General features: G+C 43.7%; 1 protein-coding gene across 1 annotated transcript in view; it reads left to right on the top strand.

The window, feature by feature from the left end:
- LOC126263646 (Down syndrome cell adhesion molecule-like protein Dscam2) overlaps positions 1-16581 on the top strand; it is a 421438-nt gene that overhangs the window by 68060 nt on the left and 336797 nt on the right. Inside the window, exon 3 of the mRNA XM_049960745.1 lies at positions 14924-15073. Coding sequence (XP_049816702.1) covers positions 14924-15073 — 150 coding nt within the window. The remainder of the gene's footprint in view (positions 1-14923; positions 15074-16581) is intronic.

Genomic DNA, 16581 nt, shown 5'->3' with positions numbered 1-16581 from the left:
GATGGTGGAAGGATGTCGTCCCCATGTCCTGCCAGACAGGAGTTTCAGAAGGTGGAGGCGGGAATGGGCTTTCTGTTGGATTGTCAGGAAATGAGGGATCCAGGTGACTGTCGAATGTGAGGCCAAGGTATCTCTGGGTGGGGGATGATCTGGATGCGACAACCATAAATGGTGTGGTAGAAATCATGGAGACGGAAGGGGCAGATGGTGCGGATTATGATGATTGCCTGGGTTTTGGAGGGGTTGATATGAAGAACCACTGGTTGCACCAAGTTACAAACTGGTCACGGTGGGTTTGGAGGGTGCGTTGAGGTGGTCACTAGAAAAGAGAGGTCAGTTATTATGCTTTGACATACTTACAAAGTCCTAGAATCGACTTTCAAGACAAATAGGTTCTCATATTAGTTCAAATTGATGCTTCGATTACTGTTAATGACTGAGCATAATTTTTGAATCTTATCCTGAATGCTTTAGCAGTTAATTTCAAATTAGGTTTTAATTTTCTACTGTAACGCAGTGACACTTGTTTGCCAGCATATAAATAAACCACAAATGACCCACTTTTGGCCACATGGTACGCCTAGCCACATCTAAGTACTCATGTGGCGCACAGATGGAATGGCGGTCATACTCTGTTCCCCGAGTAATTGGCTTTAAGGAGCAGTGCATATTAAGTGGGACCCTTGTGATGCCGGTCAAGAGATTTGCAACAGAAGTCATCGCCCAATCTACAGAACCTCTGTTTTACACCTTCCACCTGGCTCCAAATTCCATTGATCATCTGAATGATACTAAAAATCACGAACTGTGAGTTCACCCCTTGAACTAGGCTTTTAACCTTCACCTCTTCAGTCGCCACCAGAATGAAACTAGAACGGCCGAGCGCAGGCGACAGACCTAACTGGCGCCCATACCAGCCATGACTTGTAGCTCGCTGCACCCAGTGCCTTCATCAGCTATCCTCCACGTCTCTGATGAGATCCATCAGATAAGCATGCAGAGTCAACATTGGAATGTTTCCTAAGAGGCTCCATCATCAGCATAACAGAAACCACGCCTGAAGAAGTCCAAACCTTGCAAGAATCTCGGCCAGTCTCAGTTGGAGAGATTGCTCCTGCTTGCTAAAGCCGTTTGTACACCTGTGTGCCTTGCGGATAGGCGTCGTGCGCCTGCAGCTTGCTCCACGTCGAAGTAGACACGCAGAGTGTGAATTCATGTGTGAATGGAATCACTCGCACGCACATGTTGAGGAAGAGGCATGCAACCCTCACTCGCGCCTCTACTTGCGTGTAGGCCACGCACAGTCTCACGGCGACTAGCCGCAGGCCACACTGCTGTAAATGGATCTTTAGTCACACTTTCAGCAATGGACAACACCTTATACCTCTTGCTAAGGCGGGCATGGGCAGCCAAGCACCTTCAACAAGTTATATGCTGCTCACTTCTGTTGGGAAGGAGGAACCGGCCAGACAAGGTGCGTCACAAGGCGCAACGGTGTCAGCGTTGCCAGGCAACCCCTTGACGTGCCACTGCCGACGCACCAAACGCCCCATCAACGTCCCAACCCTAGACAGCAGCTTGTCGTCCGCAACCAAAGAAGCATCCACCTGTTCGCCAACTGTGGCAAACTCACCCTGCATTCGTTAACGACAAGCACAGTCTATAGGCGTAATTTAGTTTTGCGTACAAGCATTTATGTACGTCACTGTTTCCTAACGTTTATTCGCTGTCGTTCATTATGTAATAAATGTATTATATTTCGTCACTATAGCTGGATTCTTGTCATGAAAATCGTAAGTTGGTCAAAGGAGGGAGGTCGTGTGTGTCGTTTTCGTGTGGATAACATAAATTTCGTTCGGTGAGTTATCACATTCTGACTGGTTTTGTATCGTAGTTCATGAGGAGAACCTGCACAGCATTTGAAGAAACGAATGTGGAAAACCGCTTAAACAGCACACTCAGACCGGCCGGTTTACCAGCCTGACGTTCACTAACATGCCGCATGGATTCGGATTTGGCTCACCTCTCCGTCACGCAAACGTTACGCATGGCAGGTAATTAGAGGCACGAAAGCAAGGAAACATATCAGAATAAAACTACATACTGCGGCAAATTAATCATTAATGCTGAAATGTATCAGACTGCAGAAAATATAGCAGGAAACAAGTATAAAGAGAAAATATAGCAGGAAACAAGTATAAAGAGGAGACTGATACTTTGTGGTAATTCATAGAGAATGAATGACAACAAATTAACCAAATACATTGTCAAAAATAGTGAATTATAAGCTGTGCTTTGAAGGTAAAAAAAAATTACGAAGAAACCACATTCGAAGAGAGAGAAGATAGGGATATTTTTATAATGAAATTGTTACAGATGGAATGATTCCAAGCCAGGAAAGAAAAGATTCAAAATAGACTGAGATGACGAAAGCGCAAGAAAAAGATGAAGGAATACTGGAGGGACAGGAAAGAAAACAGCAGAATATGAAGTATTGGAATTGGTACGTGATGCCGGCACAAGGTGGGAAAAGAGTCAAAAGCCAAGCTTTTTATCTCAGAGTAGCACCTACACACTGCGTCCTCCGTTGTTTGTTGGATATATTCCAAGCTGTGTCGTCCCCTACATTTTGCCCTCCATTCCTCAAAAATTCTGCGAAAGATCTCATTATTTCTTATCTTATTAGTCCGCTTTAATCATCCTCTGCAACACCGCACCTGCGATTCTGTTTTTCTCTTGTTTTCGCACAGTACTTCCAAACATTGCTGTGCACCAGAAGTACATACAGATTTCTTTCTCAAACGATGGCCTACGTTTGGCCTTAATTAGACTATTTTCGGCTATGTATTCCCTCTTTGCCTGTGCCAGTCATCTTACATTCTCCTTGCCTCGTCCTTCAAGCGTTATTTTATTTGCAAGGTAGCAAAATTCTTCCACTTCAGTGCTGAACTCTTCCAGATTTTGATGTTAAGTTTCTCGCCAGTCTCATCTGTGCAACTCTTCTTTACCTTCGTCTCTCTTTGATTAATCATCAGTCCTCATTTTGTGCTCATCAAAATGTGTCCTGCAGTTCTTCCTCACATTCAAAGAGGTTAGCAGTATCATCAGGGAACATTATCGCTGATTTTCAGTCCCACACCTTAACCTTTTTATTACCCCCGTTATTGCTTTTCCTTTCGTTCAGGGCAAACAATAAGGGAGAAAGACTGTATCCTTGCCGTATGCCCTTTTTAAACTGAGTACTTCTGTCTTGGTCATCCAATTTTACTGTTACCTCTTGGTTCCTCCCCAACGCTGACGATAGTAAAATACAGGAAATATTAGTGACTTAAAGGTACTGCCGAGCACTGGCGAAAAGGAAACACAGCCGTTCATCCCTCACCCCTCCCATAAATGTCTCGTGCTATCATTATACAGTCAGATTACGGAAATACCACCCTATAGCGACATGCGTGCCATCAGTGAATAAAACAATACTGACTCAGTGACTGTTCTCCACCGCACACCTTACACCGGCCTGTATGTTGTGCATGCAGGTGCCAAAAGAGGTTTTATTTTTTTCCTGGAGTTTCCAGGCGTTCCATCTACATCTGGCCCCCTTGCTTGGCTCCACCCATGTCGACGCGGGGACTTCCCGTAGTTGCAGGTGCCAGCACTCCACGGCCGTAGAGGCGGTTGCGCCCGTTGTTCGGAGGTTTAGCGGTGACCCCCGACTGTGCGTTGTCCTATTGTTCGCTGTGAACCGCACCAATTCTGTATCAGGCACTGTAGGGAGAGTTGTGCGCTCAGAGGAATCCATTCATGCCTATAGGTTAACACTCCCCCACTTTTAGCTAGTAAAAACGAAAATTTGGCAGCCCATTAAACTCTTTCACCTGCTCAACTTTTATTCCTGCTCCCCCTCCCTCCTCTCTCTCTCTGTCTCTCTCTCTAGACACACACACACACACACACACACACACACACACACACACACACCTGAAAATGTTTCCCTTGCTCTTGTCATCTGTTCTCTTCTAGGTACCCTCCCTCCCCCACCCAATCCTCCCCCACCTCCACCCCAAGCGCCACGAGCTCCTTACAAAAAGAAAAGGCGTGTTGAACACAAATATCTCTTTTTTTATTAGAAAGCAGGATGAATTTAAAGGCCTGAAGACGCACCTTCAGGCGCTTAAAATCACTATGTTGTCATACCTACATACCTGCTCCCATTGACCTTGTTAAAAAATGTAAACTGAGGGCGGAAGGGGGAGAAAGGGAAGGTAGGGAACTGCTGATGACATCTGCATCGGGACTTCAGGCGGCATATTCCTAGATTTCCAGAAGGATTTTGATACCGCTACTCACAAGCGACTATTAATCAAATTGCTTGCTTATGGAGTATCGTCTCAGTTCCATGACGGGATTCGTGACTTCCTCTCAGAGAGGTCACAGTTCGTAGTGACAGATGGTAAATCATCGAGTAGAATAGAAGTGATACCTGGCGTTCCCCAAGGTAGTGTCATAGGCCCTCTGCTGTTCTTGATTTACATAAATGACCTAGGTGATAATCTGAGCAGCCCCCTTAGATTGTTTGCAGATGACGCTGTAATTTACCGTCTAGTAAAATCATCAGACAGTCAATTCCAATTACAAAATGATCTAGAGAGAATTTCTGTATGATGCGAAAAGTGGCAATTAGCAGTAAACAAAGTAAAGTGCGACGTCATCCACACTGGTACTAAAAGAAATCTGATACATTTTGGGTATACGATAAATCTCACAAATCTAAGGGCTGTCAGTTCGACTAAAAACCGAGGAATTACAATTACGAGCAACTTAAATTGGAGAGACCACATAAATAATACTGTGGGGGAAGGCGAAATAAAGACTACACTTTGTTGGCAGAGCACTTAGAGGATGCGACAAACGCACTAAAAAGACGGCTTACATTACACTTGTCCGTCCTCTGCTGGACTATTGCTGCGCGGTGTGGGGTCCTTACCAGGTAGGATTGACGGAGGACATCGTAAAAGTTCAAAGAAGGGCAGCTCGTTTCGTGTTAAGGGGCAATAGTGGTGAGAGTGTCACTGATATGATACGTAAGTTGGGGTGGCAGTCACTGAAACAAAGGCGATTTTTTTTACGTCGAGATCTATTAAGGAAATTTCAATCACCAGCTTTCCCTCCCGAGTGCGAAAATATTTTGTTGACACCCACCTACGTAGGGAGAAATGATAATCATAATAAAATAAGAGAAATCAGAACTCCATCGCAAAGATTTAGGTGTTCCTTTTTCCCACGCTTCATTCTAGAGTGGAATGGTAGAGAAGTTGTATGAAAATGATTCGATGAATCCTATGCCAGGCACTTAAGTGTGAATTGCAGAGTAACCATGTAGATGCAGATATAGATGTAGATGAATGAAAATGTGTAACAGACAGCAATTCGAAACCGGGATCTGCTGCTTGCTAGGCAGTTGCCTTAACCACTGAGCTACGACGACGCAGTGTTTACAGCAGTTACGTGGACTATCTCGGATTGCCTCTCGGCTGACCCATACTCCCACATAGCGCCACCTATCCCCAGTACGTCACTCGTCGCCACTGATTCCTTTCGCTCCCCCTCCACCTTCAATTTACATGAAACTGCATTTATTTAACAAGGCCAATGGGAGCAGCTATGTGGATAAGACGCCATTGTGATTTTAATCACATCAAAATTTACGAAATATGTGTCAATTGTCCGAAAGAACAGACACCACGTATTCATATAAATACAGTTTCGTCAGACCATAAAATAATTGTTACTAAAACGAAACGAACTGATTCTGTGTTGGATTGTTCAGACTTGATGCGCGGTTCACCTCATTGCAAAAACAGATTTGGCACATTAGACTGGTTTTCTTGCACATGTTCACGTTCTGAATACTCGTGTACTATGTTGAAAAAGTCAACATACTAAAGAATAAATGTACGTGTGCAGTGTGTGTGGACCAACAATCGACGAAGACGAATGCAGGTATCTCACAACACTATGCAATGGTAGACTCAGCAGATAAGTGAAAATCGAAATCAGTTGTTACCTCTTCTTGTTCGTGAAGCCTGTATTAATTGTTCAGAGCTGCTCTTATGTACCTCCTAAGGCACCAGGTTCATCAGTTTTCTGTCGCTGGTGAGAGGTAATCTGGTTTCCCTTCAATGGTTAATGCTGGTAGTGGCGGTTGTAATTTTTGTTCCTTCTAATTTACTGGTGATTCTTTCCCGCTCCCCCAGGCACTTTCTATCGGTTGCCATGTGTGACATGAGAAACATACTAAATACCCCTCTAAAGAAGACAGTGTCTTGGATCGCTGAAGAAATGATGTACGGTACAACTGGTAGTGACTCTCCACCACTGACGTAATCATGGTAATGAAGCGATAGAAACGTTGTAACGCTGCGCTCGGGCGCACGATACTCTTTAAAGCCTGTACTATGGTAAGTTGACGGGCTTCACCTTAATAGAAAGGATTTTTGTATAGATTTTGACCGCGTGTACCTGAATGGAGGCAAATCAGACTTACACCCACTCAATAACAACAATGATACGTCAAGCAATTCCGGAGTGCAACCACACGTTAGGACGGACAAGAAACAACACAGCAGATGCTACCAAATTGTTAATAATACGGTCGCCAGTCTAATTAGGCATTAACTGAGTTTCTGCCCTGTACAAGTTGACGTACGTTCATAAAAAACAACACGTAATAACACTGCATAATATGGTAAATTTTAGAACCAGAAAATCTACTGAACTAATAATTTCACTTTCTGTACTAACATGGACAAGCCATAAATACACAACAAAACACTATAATGTTTACTACAAACTTCGTACTGTCTATGGATCTGATTAAAATGGGGCATAGGTTACCTTAGAAATAGCACTTTCGAAACACACATACAATGTCAATTTTGAAAAAGGTAAAACACTGATAAATTTTGGTTTCATATTGACTTTAACTTTGCTGGTCAAATCAGTTCAGTACACTTCAGAATTCAAATGAACAGAAAAGAAACGGTGGGGGGGGGGGGGGCCTGAAACTGTTATGATCACTGTATTGAAAATTTTGATTATTGAAATCATTAAGCACTCAAGATTTCCAATATACGAGTTACTACTCTTTTTTTCTTATTTCCTGCTCATTTAACTACCATTATTTTTGTCTCAAATTAATTAAACTTCATTACTAAACCAATTACATCATTATCTTCCAACTTTGTCAGACCTTTGTTATTTACCTATATATTCATTAACAACAAAGTTCTTTAAACATCATTCTAACATAGATAGGTCTGCAGGTAATTATTATTAACATAAACTTTAAATCTCCATTACGGGACACTCGGATTGCACAACATGTGGAAAGGACCCTGTCTAGGTTAGTTGTGAGGATAATTAACTGATAGGACAATTATGGTAAAATTTAAGTTGTTATTGAACAGTATGGAACAAAAGTAACACTGGTCCACACGAATACAGTACTAAAAGTTTCAACCTGTTCGTATCGATGCGGCGGTTGGCGGGCGGCGAGATGGCGAGGCACCGAGCACACATACAATCACAGCAATGGCTCTTGATGTATCGGCACTTTACTTCTTCATAGCGTCGCAATACTTTTCCATTTAGTGCCTATGTAATATTGCCATGCTGTATAGGCGTCGGAAACGGCACATCCGAGGTTCAACGAAATCACGTTTTCCAGGAGAGCCTCCTCGATCCAGAACGTGTTTCTCAGACCGATGCCCAACCCCGACTACTACTGCTGAGCCCGTTATGCCGTGCAGCGCCCGTGTGCATTTTCCCGCGCTCGCCTGCCATCCACCTTTTACCGCTCCCCTACAGACAGGGTATTCACCCGAGGTTTTGCATTCTACATATCCTAATACATTGCCTACGTATGGACCAGGCGCACAATTACAACTTAGACATCTTACAATAGTTTCAATGTTTCTTACATTTCAATTCTGTTATAACATTGCTTGAAATTTGACATAAATATTAATATTCACATCGAAATTTGTTTACAGTTTCTTTAACATAATGGCATGAAACAAAAAAGAAATGAAATCAGAACATCGATTACACTAATTTATCAAAAATCAGAAAAAAAATTACTATATGTACAATAGTACAACGTTACTGTTGTTACAAAGTGTCAGTCGTTTGCAAGAAATCAGCGCAGTATGATGGACTGATGTGGTAACATGACAGAATGGCAGAAACAAGCTATCGTGTTTCTATGTGCCTATCTCCGTACCGTGAATGAAGTTGTCAGATTAGTTACTATTTTAGCCTGGACTGTGTAGCGTGTCTACAAGGAATGGTGTTTCACTTCCTGCCAGACTCCCGATGCCAAACGTCTTCTGGAGGTCAAAAAAGAATGGTAGGGCTTTCAGTCGTTCAACACAGAGCATCCCATCCATGTATTGGGATAGAACCGTTCACTACAGACATAGTTTGTCATTTTGTAGATACTCCTCCAGCAGGCCAACAACGTGCGGTCGTTCCATATCCACCAATGAAAAGAAGTATATACCGTTGTAACACACCAGCAGTACAGACTGTACTCATCACAGACCCACTAAGAAGCATGTACAGAAGCGTACCTGTGCCCTATATGATATCACCCCGGATAAGAAATATCACGCCGCCATATTGGACCCTTTTCCGCGGTTTTGGCAGAATTGTGAAGTGTCCCATGGACGTACAACAAGAACATAGAGAGGGAATTTTCTTCAGAGTAAAGCACGACTCGCTTTCGCAAGGATACTAGTAAATTCGCGGAGAGCAAGGCAACCCACTTGGCGAGGTAAGTGTTGCCTATGTGAGGCGAATGCGCCTAACGATTCACCACGGCCTCTCAACAGAAGATGTGTCACCAAAGACTACTGCAAGGCGTATAGCCAGGAAATATGTTGGGGCGATTGGAATTTTCGAGCACTTACGGAAATTATTCTATCGGTGGGTTGTACCAAGTAATCGAATTGGTCGGTATTGCATTTGCATGTCTCCTACTCGATGATTCTTTCCGATAGCAGTGGAATAACGCTACAGATGACAAGCGTCTCCCACCCAACATGTCGTCTACCAATAATGCAACCACTCACAATGTCATTCAAATGTGCCCTCTTTGTCACTCTAATTATCCCTGTGTTATACACAGACAATGTGCACTGTACCGAAAACACTTAGCCACTCAAACCTATGCAGGTGCATTAGGCGGGCTCATACTCTATTACCAAGTGCGTCAGATGTTTGTCTGTTGTCATATCGCAATTTTTCTGCACAAATTGATACATTCTTAATCCGTGAAGCTCCCTTATAAGATTTTGTGGTAATCAGAATCCCTTACAACACACCCGATGAAAGCTAAATCACTCCTGTCAAACTTTACCAACAATGACATCCTTGACTTTATTCAGTTGGTCAATCCAGCTGCACGTAACGGAAAAAGGTGGTCAATGATGGTCAAACATTAAAAGACATAGAGTAAGGGAACAACTTCTATTGTTCCTGTCGAGTTCATTGAACAACAATCATTTATCTAAGATTTCTTATCAACTGCAAATAACAATAATGTACGGCACTATACTGAATGGAGATCAGTCAACACGTAAACTTCAGGGTTCTATGTAATCGAGCAGCAGATTAGTCATGAATTAAAAGAAACATATCTCCGGAATCAGGCCCAAAAGATCACGTGATAACGACCGCCCGTATGGCGTCATTTGGATACATTACAGGGTGGCACGCCATCAGCATACCGCTCTCCTGGTGACTGTCAGCTTTCCGAATCTTGGAACAGCTACTTTTTTTCTTCTAATTAAAATAGGTCCTCAGTTGGTCTCATGTGTTTGTGTGCGACATGTCCCAGTCCTTTCATCAAAGAAAGTTCTCTGGCAGCAATAAGATCAGGACCAGGACCCTCCGCAAGACAGACAAATATGATGACCACTCACGTACAGAGGCAGTCAGAATTAAAGCAAATATTAAATCACAGTAAGCTCAAAATTTACGCGGGATCCCGGTACGACTGCGCTCATTAATAACTCCCCATCAGTTGTAACGAATGACTATAGCAAACAACTATAATGTGGGCGGCACTCAACACTGTCAACCCACTACGCATTGTTTTCGGACATTATCAAATCGGAAGACAGGTGACATGTTACGTTAAAATATGTGAATCAAAAATCCTATGTCAAGATAGCTTAAACTCCTTTATTGATTACTAGTTTGTGTTCATTGACGAGCCATCTTCAGATCAATGAAAATTATTACTTAATTCAGTGTGTGTCAGCCACTAGGCATTAAACATCGTCATTACTATTGACTTCAACGGATTATGACGATGTCTAAGACCTGGCTCCTGATACCCAATGAATTAAGGCTAGGTTCTCATTGAAATGAGAAGAAAATAGGCAAAGTTTGGATTTTATTTAGGGTGAGGGGAGGGGGGAGGGTGAAAAGACATTCAAAGCATCTGTTTGGGGATTACGATTGATCATAATTTGAACTTGACGAACTTTATTTTAGATTTTAAATACTAAAAAATATAATGGTGCCGATAATTATGGTTTGTTCAAGGGACTGCGAGTTTGAAGGCGCAGACTGCGCGGGGTGTAGCCTCTTGGCAGTTATCTGAAACAAAAAATGGATAACATCAGTCGATACTACATTGAATTTATGGGAGTTTATACCTAACCACAATGAAGTAACCTTAAATTTATTAACTTCAAGTTCGATTTTTGGAGGATTTGCTCACTTTCTATGGCTTTACAGAAATAGTTAATATTATCAATTTTCACATTTTGTAGACACGTACTCCCAAGAAAAGTATTTACCTTTCGGGGGTCAAAGGTAGAAGTAAATAGATTGAACCGTTTTTATTATATGTTGCATGCAGCTTTCACAAATCGTTTCTCGAGAAAAACCTGTTTGAAGTTTAGGGAAAACTTTTATATGTTCTATTATCTCATTTTGAATAAAAACTACATGTTATTATATGTTTTTGATGTCGCTGACAACCAATCTGAAGTTAGATTTTCAAAATGGGTAATGTAATAAAGTTTTTTTGGCCAGTTTTGACGCAAATTTGACAAAAAAAGTTTTTTCGTTGCTTACTTTTAGTCTGGAATACCAGGATCGTTACTCAACCCTTCCTCTACCTCGAACTGTTCCTGGAGGGCAATTCCCTCGCTCTTCTTGGCGAGAAAAGCTGATCTGGCTGAGATGAATGTCCTCCGATCGGCAGCCTGCACATGTTGTTCGTCAGCTTTTTCAGAGAATATGTTTGCATACATACTGCATAATAAATCATTTTTTGAACGTTATTCCCGGCACGACAGGTTCTCTACCTCAGCCGCTCATCTCCGGCTCAGAACGCCCCACGGTGGCCTTGACACTGCTTCGAACAATGGACTGTAGAAACTTTTTTAACGCACGGACTAAAAATACTTTCCACCACAACATTCCAGACACAAATACCTTTCAAAAAATGTAATAAAAATTGAATTTTCGATCATTTTGAGTGAGAACCTGGCCTTGAGTAATACTTTTTATCGATTCTAAGATGTCAGTCAGCTGAAACTAGTAATCGATAGAGGAGTTTTAGAGTTCTTGATATAGGATTTTTTATCCACAGATTCCATTACCCATTGTCTGCGAGCAAAGACTTGTAATGATTGTTCTTCCAATGATCAGCTGCTCCTTCGAGGAACTATCGAAAGTTCAGAAATCGATGGCGATATTTAGCCAGATGAGTAAATAAATCAGACAACAGATAAATAATAACTATCAAAATCTATATCAACCAAGACAGGAGGATATAAGATCTACATCTACAGCTACTTGATTACTCCGCTATTCACAATAAAGTGCCTAGAAGAGGGTTCAATGAACCACCTTCATGCTGTCTCTCTACCGGCACGTGAGAAAAACGAGCAATTAAATTTTGCCGTGCGAGCCCTGATTTTTCTTATTTTATCATGATGATCATTTCTCCCTATGTAGGTGGGAGCCAACAGAATGTTTTCGCAATCTGAGGAGAAAACTGATGATTGAAATTTCATAAGAAGATCCCGTCGCAACGAAAAACGCCTTTGTTTTAATGATTGCCACTCCAATTCACGTATCGTGTCTGTGACACTATATCCCCTATTTCGCGATAATAGTAAACGAGCTGCCCTTCTTTGAACTTTTTCGATGTCATCCGTTAGTCCCACTTGATATGGATCCCACACTGCACAGCAATACTCCAGAATAGGGCGGACAAGCGTGGTGTAAGCAGTCTCTTTAGTAGACCTGTTGCACCTTCTAAGTGTTCTGCCAATGGATCGCAGTCTTTGGTTTGCTCTACCCACAATATTATCTATGTGATCGTTCGAATTTAGGTTATCTGTAATTGTAATCCCTACGTATTTAGTTGAATTTACAGCTCTCAGATTTGTCTGACTTATCGGGTAATCGAAATTTAGCTGATTTCTTTTAGTATTCATGTGAATAACTTCGCACTTTTCTTTATTCAGGTTCAACTGCCACTTTTCGCATGGTACAGATATCTTATCTAAATTATTTTGCAAGTCGTTTTGATCATCTGATGACTTTACAAGACGGTAAATGACAGCATCATCTGCAAACAATCTAAGACGGCTACTCAGATTGTCTCCTATGTCGTTAATATAGATCAGGAACAATAGAGGGCCTATAACGCTTCCTTGGGGAACGCCGGATATTACTACTGTTTTACTCGATGACTTTCGTCTATTGCTACGAGTTTGTGACAGGAAATCACGAATCCAGTCGCACAACTGAGGCGATACTCCGTAGGCACGCAGTTTGGTTAGAACACGCTCGTGAGGAACGGTGTCGAAAGCCTTCTGGAAATCTAAAAATATGGAATCAGTTTGACATCCCCTGTTGATAGCACTTATTATTTCATGAGTATAAAGAGCTAGTTGTGTTTCACAAGAACGATATATTCTGAATCCGTGCTGAGAATGTGTCAATAAATCGTTTTCTTCGAGGTACTTCATAATGTTCGAATACAGTACATGTTCTAAAACCCTACGGCAAATCGACGTAAGTGATATAGGCCTGTAATTCAGCGGATTACTCCTACTTCCCTTTCTGGGTAATAGTGTGATTTGAGCAATTTTCCAGTGTTTTGGTACGGATCTTTCTGTGAGCGAGTGGTTGTATATATTTGCTAAATATGGAGCTATTTTATCAGCAAACTCTGAGAGGAACCTGACTGGTATACAATCTGGACCTGAGGCCTTGCCTTTATTAAGTGATTTAAGCTGCTTTGATACAGGAATTCAGGAATATTTACTTCGTCTTCTTTGGTGAAGGAGTACACCGAATATATCTTATTCTGTGTTTCTCATCTTTGCAGTTGTTCTTGATTGGAATTCAGATCTTCACAACTTTTTTTTCCTTTATTGTATTTCGATTCCCCCCGAAGGGGGCGGGCTGGCAGCAGCTTATCACGCTGCTCTGCAGCCTACAGACTTTTTTTAAAACGTAAGGAGAAATTAAGAAACAATAAAAGCAGGCGATAAAACGGGAACTTAAACTGTAAAACGGCGGAAAATGGGGGAAAGTTAAAACATAAAGCAAAGGGTTGGCAAAACGAATAAAATACACTGGATGCAGACAGGTAACATAGTAGACAGACAATTAAAAAACATGTCGACAGTCTGGTTTCTGTTCGCAAGAGATATAAAATCACACCCAGCGACAGTATGATGGCCGTTCGCAACACTTCGGAAAAGACACAACACTAAACACTCACTGTAAACACTGCACTAAAATGTCGGCACAAAGAGGACACACCATAGCCTAGGGCAGATGGGAGGGGGGGGGGGGGACGTGGACCGATGAGGGGGAAAACGAAAACAAGGAGGGAGGAGAGGAAAGACGAAAGGTGGGGAACCAAAGGAGGGAGAGGACTCATAAGGGGGGGGGCGGGGGAGGGCAGACGCGAGAGGCAATGGGAAATGGCAGAGGGGGGAAATGCAAAAGGACTCAGGGGAGAGATTAAAAATGGTTCAAATGGCTCTGAGCACTATGGGACTTAACATCTATGGTCATCAGTCCCCTAGAACTTAGAACTACTTAAACCTAACTAACCCAAGGACAGCACACAACACCCAGCCATCACGAGCCAGAGAAAATCCCTGACCCCGCCGGGAATCGAACCCGGGAACCCGGGCGTGGGAAGCGAGAACGCTACTGCACGACCACGAGATGCGGGCAACTCAGGGGAGAGAAGGGGGCAGAGTGAGGGTAGGTGGGGAAAAAAGAGGATGGAAGGGGAGGGAGAGGGAGCCCAAGAAAAGGATGGAGGAAAGGAGGGGGGGTGAGGATCAGAGTTGATAGGAGGGATAAGTGGAGGGAGAGAAGGCATCATCCGGGAGGGGGAGTTGATGAAAGCCACCTTGGGAAAGGAGATGAAGGGTGTAGAGATGGAGGGTAGGGGGGACACAACATTGAAGATGTGGCAGGGGGCGGGGATGGGAGAGGAGAGGAGAGGAGCAACCAGGGGGTGAGGGGGATCAAGGTGGCGGGAGGTGTAGAGTATGTGGATATGTTCGAGGAATAGGAGCAGATGGGGGAAAGGAATGAAGTCATAGAGGATCCATGTGTGGGACGGGAGGTGTATACGGAAAGCGAGGCGGAAGGCATGACGCTCAAGGATCTGAAGGGACTTATAGAATTTGGAGTGGGGGAGGGGGGGCATCTTCACAACATGAGTCCATAAAACTTTAATCTCTCATTGGAACCGCACTCAACGAGTGCATTAATGCAATAAAAGGTATCATGACAAAAACTGCGTACAAAATGTTGTACACGTATCTGGTACCGCAATGAGACACCTGCACAATGTTGACAGGAGGCGGCCGCTTCGTGGTGACGAGCACAGGGGACCTGCTGGTGAGGCGGGCCACGGCGGCGGACGCCTCCTCCCGCTACAGCTGCCTCACGCTGCACGCACTCACCGGGGAGCGGCGCAGGAGCGCCCCGGCGCAGCTGCTCACCGTCACAGGTAGGGCTGCCACAGCCGCAGAACCTTCTAGTCGGAAAGACTTGAAAGACTCGTTACAAATACCCTGCACCAAATACCGAGCCCTGTACCAAATCCTGTAGTAAGAGTCTAGTGGTTGCAAAATAGGCCACAGGCACCGATAGCGGTAGGAAACAGATACTGCTGCCACTCAACAGGTGGCAGCACGCCACAAACCTTTCTTTCCCCGCTATCGAAGCTTCATTTCTTCAGGACTATTGGAATACATTACGGGCCATTAAAATTGCTACACCAAGAAGAAATGCAGATGATAAACGGGTATTCATTGGACAAATATATTATACTAGTACTGACATGTGATTACATTTTCACGCAATTTGGGTGCATAGATCCTGAGAAATCAGTATCCAGAGCAACCACCTCTGGCCGTAATAACGGCCTTGATACGCCTGGGCATTGACTCAAACAGAACTTGGATGGCGTGTAGAGGTACAGCTGCCCATGCAACTTCAACACGATACCACAGTTCATCAAGAGTACTGACTGGCGTGTTGTGACGAGCCAGTTGCCCGGCCACCATTGACCAGACGTTTTCAGTTGATGAGAGAGCTGGACGAGGTGCTGGCCAGGGCAGCAGTCGAACATAATCTGTATCCAGAAATGCCCGTACAGGACCTGCAACATGCGGTCGTGCATTACCCTGCTGAAATGTAGGGTTTCACAGGGATTGAATGAAGGTTAGAGCCACGGGTTGTAATACATCTGAAATGTAACGTCGACTGTTCAAAGTGCCGTCAATGCGAAAAAGAGGTGACTGAGACGTGTAACCAATGGCACCCCAAACCATCACGCCGGGTGATACGCCAGTACGGCGATGACGAATGCACGCTTCCAATGTGCGTTCACTACGATGTCGCCAAACACGGATCCGACGATCATGATTCTGTAAACAGAACTTAGTTTCATCCGAAAAAATGACGTGTTGCTATTCGTGCACCCAGGTTCGTCATTGAGTACACCATCGCAGGCGCTCCTGTCTGTGAAGCAGCGTCAAGGGTAACCGCAGCCATAGTCTCCGAGCTGATAGTCCATGCTGCTGCAAACGTCGTCGAACTGTTTGTGCAGATGGTTGTTGTCTTGCAAATGTCCCCATCTGTTGACTCCGGGATCGAGACGTGGCCGCACGATCCGTTACAGGCATGCGGATAAGATGCCTGTCATCTCGACTGCTAGTGATACAAGGCCGTTGGGATCCAGCACGGCGTTCCGTATTACCCTCCTGAACCCACCGATTCCATATCCTGCTAACAGTCATTGGATCTGGACCAACGCGAGCAGCAATGTCGCGATACGATAACCGCAATTGCTATAGGCTACAATCCGACCTTTATCAAAGTCGGAAACGTGATGGTACGCATTTCTCCTCCTTACACGAGGCATCACAACAACGTTTCACTGGGCAACGCCGGTCAGCTGCTATTTGTGTGTAAGAAATCGGTTGGAAACTTTCCTAATGTCAGGACGTTGTA

Source organism: Schistocerca nitens, chromosome 1, assembly GCF_023898315.1.
Source record: "Schistocerca nitens isolate TAMUIC-IGC-003100 chromosome 1, iqSchNite1.1, whole genome shotgun sequence".
Lineage (NCBI taxonomy): Eukaryota > Metazoa > Arthropoda > Insecta > Orthoptera > Acrididae > Schistocerca > Schistocerca nitens.
This window is presented reverse-complemented; position numbering and strand designations above follow the sequence as displayed.